We start from the raw sequence: 6,320 nt of genomic DNA on the forward strand, positions 1-6,320 counted from the left end.
CACGACGCTCGCACAGCCCACATTCACTCGCACTTCCTCTAAGAACAGAGAAAAACAGAGAAGACAAAGGAAAGTGAGTATCTTTCTCTCTAGTCTGCCTCCCCCTCTTCTTCTAAAAGCCATCACCTATCAATGTCTGTCGGTTCTTTCTCCTTTCCTTTCTTTTTTACTCCTAGTAAGAATCAGATTCTCTATCTCTTTCTTTATTGCTGATAATATATATATAAATAGAGAGAGGTATATATTCTTGTCTTCATGACCTGATCCATTTGTTTCACATTCCTCTCGCACATTTTCTTGGATTCTTCAATTCTTGAGTAATCAGGTATCACATAAATTCTTGATTTTCTTGTTTTATTTTTACAATGTAGGTTCTTTCTTTTTTAGAGATCAAGAAATCACTTAAAAAAAACTGTTGTTTTAGAGATCAAAACCCTGTAGTCGTGAAGATAGGTGAGAAGGTTCTTGATTTGGCAAGAAATGTGAAAAAGTTTGTTCCTTTTGAGTTGATAGAGGTAATTAGAGATCACTAGCATCTGATTTAGATGCTTAATGGAAATGGGTTCTTGGCTTCTGTTTTTTGGTAGAAAGGACAAGTTATGGCTGAAGTGAGCTATTTTGCTCTGTTTCTCACATCTTTTGATGTTTCTCTCGGTTAATCTTGGCTTTATCTGAAGCAATTTTCAACAAGTTGGGATCTTTTTTCTTTAAGATGTTTTGAATATGCAAGCATTTGTTATTTGATTGCTTGATTTATCTTGTGCTATCAAATTTATGCTAATTTGCTGACTTATTCTGTAGGGTTGTGAGATGGTTAGAAAGTGATTAGAGGACAGTTTATTGATGCAAAAGTTTTGGTTTTGAGAGTGAAAGTTCCAAGTTTGAAACCTTAGGAGAGCAGGTTGGTTTGTATTTCATCTGTTATTTTTGCTAAACCAAATTGTGGTTTCATGTTAGTGCTTATTTGTGTGACAGATTAGTGGTTTGAAATGAATTGGAATACACTCATGGATGGTCATTACATGAATGCTAGCTACCCATATAATTCAGCTGGAAGTTTTATTGAATATTTCGAAGGTCTCACGTATGACCATGTGAATTTCATTTTCAATGGAGCTTCCCATGTTCAGGTATCTATTATTCGTGTACTTTGTAATTATCCAGTTAGAATAATATATGCTTTCAACAATATTTAGATCCATATGATGCAATTATTGGCGAATCAGATAGAGGTTTGTTTTCTGGTTCTGTTATCTTGATTTTATTTTTCAATGTATAGATAATGGAGCAACAAGTGGGTTGTGGTTTTGTTCTTGTAGAAATGAATATTTCTTTCTTGGATTTGCAGGATAGTGTATACCCCTCGATGAATGCAAATTTCTACAAGTTTGGCTTATCCCCACCAGGGAGCGCTTCATATTATGACCCTGCTTATGTCTATGAGGTCCACAATCATGGACTACGAAATGAAGAATATAGAAGGTCGCCTTTGGAGAATTCTTCTACAGCGACTAATGAACGGACTTCTAGAGTAAATGCTGAACGGGAAGTAAATGAAAACAGGTCTTCTCATGATGACCCTGTAGAATGTAAGTTCTGAGTTCTATATTGTAGCATGTTCCCAACAAATAGTCCAATTAATATTTGTTCGCCCCTATTATTAGATGCAAGATAATGGCCTTTTCATATATGAATTATATAGAAAATTTGTTCATGAATACTTTGTTCTGAGGTTTAACATTTAAGCTCAGTTAGTCATGGGATTAATGTCCTGAGTTGTGTCATGCCTTTTGCACAGTGTGATATCTTCTTTTCACCTATACACAGCTTTTTCTTAGCTTTGTTATGTTCTTTTGTCTAGGTTTGCGCAGACATCATAATGTTCAGGATTATCAGGTGTGGTAACTTCTGATATTTAATCCTTTTCATTTTACTAATTTGTATCATTTGCTTATAGTTTCATACAGACCAATGAAGTCCTTAAATTCAACATTTAATGCTTTCACCTGCAATGTCTCTGCATGTTGTAGCATTAGGTAGTATCGATAAGAAATCGTGCTCAAAGAGACTCTTGCATAATACCTTCGTTGATATAAGATTTTAGTGCTGTTAATATACACTGTATGGTATCCTCTCACCCCTTAAATATAATGTATGGTTGTACCCGTGTGAAATAACTGTACTGTTATTTTCTGTGTCCAATGCAGGCTATTTGGCAAGACCATGTTGATCCTGACAATATGACTTACGAGGTTAGAGCATAAATTTCTATCCCTGAAAATGAAATCTACTTACACAGGCAAGATGGGATAGCATCCATGTGCAGCATAAGAAAATCTATGAACACAAATTACTGGATCAGTTTCTCAGATAATTTTAGCTTGATATAATTTCTTTGCTGGTGAACATTGTATCCTAATTCAAATTCTGTGGTATAATATAGCTCCTGTGTGCAAACTTATGGTTGAGCTGAAGCCTATATTATGGGATTCCAACATCAAATGTACTAATATCATCATAAGTTGATCATGTCATTAACCCTTGAACCTTCATCCAAGCTAACACCATGACTTCATTAGCTGCTAGAAAATCTGATTTGTATCACTGAGATGAAATAGAGATCCATCTCCTGCTACACTCCCATTAATTCTTGTGTTAAATTTCCTTTGTTCAGAATAATTAAACTGTACAAACCTCCAAAGTCAGAAAATCTTGACAATTGGAACTCTCTCTGCTCTTCTGGACATGTGTTTGGTTGACAACGCTCTACTTGCATGTATTTTTATACAAATATTGTTAATCAAATCCTTCCCATCTAGGAATTACTTGAATTAGGCGAGACAGTTGGAACTCAAAATCGAGGTCTTTCTCAAGAACAAATTTCTCTGCTTCCAACCTCAAAATACAAGCGCAGCTTCTTCTCAAGGAGGAAATCAAGAAGTGAGAGGTATCATTTGGGCTTGTATCTGTTGTTTATGATTGAACATTTTTATTTATGGCATTTGGTTGGTTGTCTGGTCATCTATTTTTCTTACAACTGTCATGTCTGCCGAACCTGGATTCTGTGCAAGTTGTTTTCAATCAATAAAGTGTTCATGTTCTAGCCTCTTGTTTGCTCCGTTTTGTTTCATTTGCGAAGTTTTGCTTTACTAAATTCATAAGATTATTCAGATTGATTAATTAATTGATGAATGAGATGCAGAGATGTTATAAGCAGTGATTCCCTGTTATGGTTAGTTGCATCTTTCAATTTCATGAATGAAGTGAGAATTTTGACATAAATTTCACTTACTCATTACCTTATATCATCCTCTAGTTTGCAATCCAGAGTGCTATTAATTTCGTCTTTAATTAAATGTCTCATGGAGTACAGGCATTGAGCTTTTCCTATTTTAACTGGTGGAAGTTTTTCTTTATTTACCTATGTTAGTGGAAATTTGGTTTTATGGACTCTAGCTTCACCGTGTTTGCTGTAGGCATTGAGATAGCACTATACAAAGTTGCAAGCATAAATGTGCTTATCCAAGTGTTTCAGGATGAATTCGAACATTTTTTTTTTGTCAATTTTTTTTTCATCTTGTCTCTGTTTCTTTACAGTCTAAGCATTTTTCTCTTGTTGGATACAGGTGTGTCATTTGCCAAATGGAATATAAGCGAGGTGATCGTCAGATCACTCTACCATGCAAACATATTTATCATGCTGGTTGCGGGACCAGATGGCTTAGCATCAATAAGGTAAGCTGTTGAGATTTTACAAGAAACTCGAGAACAAGATTTGTGGTTTTTCTTCATGTTCAAAAAGCTGATGACCATCTATCTATCAGGCCTGCCCCATCTGCTACTCAGAGGTTTTTGGTGATGCGTCAAAACATTAAGGTATAATGACTGATGGACATAAAGAAGGAAACTCTCTCATTTTTCCTTGTTTCTCGAGTTTGGCTATTTTTCTTGCTCACACAGTTGTCTGTATCAATTTTTCATTTCCTATAGGAAGGAATGATATTAGTTTTGTAATAAATCAGATTATAAACTTTACACTCAAGTCGTGGGTTGACCTGTGAAAAACCTAGGTGAGATCTAGTCAATGATGTCGTTTCAGATTTTTTATCTAAAACAACGTTTTTATTAAAAAAAAAAGAAGCCCAAATAGGCCTGGATGAACTTGTTTATCCGTGGTTTGATCTGCGAGTTTTGAATCATGGACCAAGTAAGTCTTATAACTATGGTCCCGGTGCCTTGATTAGAAAGTCCTTATTCGCACCGTTATGTTGGATTCTACTGAGCTCATAGCTACTTGATGCTAGCAATGCCAGTCTCGGACAATTATCGGTTGACTATACAAGACGGATTCACATCTGCTATTGACTCTCCAGAAACTGCTGTATGGATTCGAACAATACTTTACTATGTGGATAAGTCAAGTATTTTGACAAAGATCATCTTGTCTTTCAGAGAAGAGAGCCAACTGATTTGGTGAAGAATTAGGCATCGAATTCTCCTAGTCTTTGATCTTATTTAAGTACTTATTTCTTCGTGCAATTAAAGATGCTCTATAATTGTTTTGTCAAACAATATGCAGTAAATTATAATAGTTTTATTAAGGTAAGATTGAATTGCATAAGAATTGGTGTGAGAAATATCTAAATACTTTAATACATGAAAACGTGCATGAGAATACTACGAACCATTTCAATGAAAAGAAAATCAGCCTGTTTAGCAAGTGATAATGTATAATTGGTTATACAAGGTCACAAAAGATTACGATAAAAAGAGATGGAGACAGAGACCGTGACAAAAAAGTTGGAGACAGAGGAACATGTCTCTCCATTACAAGGATTTATTTTAAAACTGTTTTAAAGAGATTTGTTTTACATAAATCATGCGATGAACACGTATGCTTATCAATCTAACATCAAGTCGCCATCTTAACCCTTCTTAGATGACAGAAAACAAAAGTACTGTGTCTCTACCAAGACACAATATCTATCAACTGCTTTCACAGAGCATTACGCTGGACAAATCATGCAATCGATATTGCAAATATGATTTCAGAAAAAACAAAAATGATTTGGATTTTACAAACACAAGCATCTTGTTAGCACTAAAGGGAGTAGAATTATAATTGATAAGGTGCATGCATATAAATTGCCCCCAACTCTGTCATTAAATTTCTATTAAATCAAAATGTGACGCTTCTTAAGTCGTCCAAGCATGTCTTTTTCACCGAAGACTTTTGTAGCTGCCAAGGATTTTGCAGAAACGTCAAACGAATAACTTCACATTTCAAGTGGAATTAAAATAAACTAGATTTGCAATAGTTGTCATCTTCTCATCTTTCTTCCACAAATACAAGAATGAACACTTTATAATACGTTCCTTTCAATTTCTGATCTTACATTGGAGAATATATATTAACTTGTGTGTGTGTGTACACCCCAGTTAATATATATTCTCGTTATATATATGTACACTATTCAAAGTTAGGTGAGAATTAATGATTATATTAGTTCATTCCACGTTGAATTAGAAAGATTTCTACTCGATTAAACCTCAACATCGTCATCTCTGTAACCTCAATTGGAGTATGGTTGAATACTACATTATATAGTCTTGAATTGTATGGGGCAGTAACTTATTTCTTGTTCTTGTTTGTTTATTTCACCGACACCAAGATTTATGTATCCAAATAAGTTACTTGGAACTTCACCTACCTTCCACATAACTCCTTACTGCATGTTGATCATAAGCCATTTGCAAGAATTTGCCAAACCTATGTTAGAAGACACCCACTTCTAACGTGATCAGATTTGGAAATTTTGACTTGGAAGTACATGCTACAAAGGACGTGCAGTTACAGAACAGCAATAGAGCACCTCACCAACTCCCTCAAGCTGGAATTTTCAATGTTTGTTATGCACTTGATTGAGATTGTGGGGACAGAGCAAAAAGAAGTTTGACAAAAGACATTAAACAATAGGAAATTTATACTTGGAGAGGATTTAAAATAATATTTTAAAGCTTAATCAAGGATATAATGATAATTATTTAACAATATCTTTGATATTAATGATTGGAGAGTTCACTATAAATAGGGCTAGCATCCGTGGTTACCATGCAACACAAAAGAAGTTATTCTAAGGATGGGAAAACGAGGGCAACCGGGACTCCCGTCTCAGATGATTTTCGCTTTGGCATTTTGCTTGGTAGCCACTAGCGTGGTTGCTTATGAGCCTTACCACTGCAAATCACCACCTTCAACATTAAAATATTAACCTCCTCCATATCATTATTTGTCTCCTTCAAAATTCCGTCCCCCCCTC

At 35.0% G+C, this 6,320-nt stretch overlaps 1 protein-coding gene across 6 annotated transcripts; it reads left to right on the forward strand.

Moving 5' to 3' along the window:
- LOC105137879 (E3 ubiquitin ligase BIG BROTHER-like) lies at positions 1-4,038 on the forward strand. Of its 6 annotated transcripts, none has more exons than XM_011043791.1 (9): positions 1-73; positions 802-901; positions 976-1,130; positions 1,349-1,589; positions 1,862-1,896; positions 2,208-2,252; positions 2,820-2,947; positions 3,627-3,735; positions 3,825-4,038. In XM_011043791.1, the coding sequence occupies exons 3-9, from the start codon at positions 990-992 to the stop codon at positions 3,873-3,875; spliced, it is 750 nt and encodes a 249-aa protein (XP_011042093.1). In that variant the 5' UTR covers positions 1-73; positions 802-901; positions 976-989; the 3' UTR covers positions 3,876-4,038. The 6 variants fall into 6 exon arrangements, with proteins under 6 accessions (XP_011042093.1, XP_011042096.1, XP_011042097.1 ...); XM_011043794.1 differs by lacking the exon at positions 1-73 and adding an exon at positions 80-175; XM_011043795.1 differs by lacking the exon at positions 1-73 and adding an exon at positions 182-325 and having other exon boundaries at positions 958-1,130.
- Positions 4,039-6,320: the final 2,282 nt, after the last annotated feature.

Source organism: Populus euphratica, unplaced genomic scaffold (genome assembly GCF_000495115.2).
Source record: "Populus euphratica unplaced genomic scaffold, PopEup_1.0 scaffold70.1, whole genome shotgun sequence".
Lineage (NCBI taxonomy): Eukaryota > Viridiplantae > Streptophyta > Magnoliopsida > Malpighiales > Salicaceae > Populus > Populus euphratica.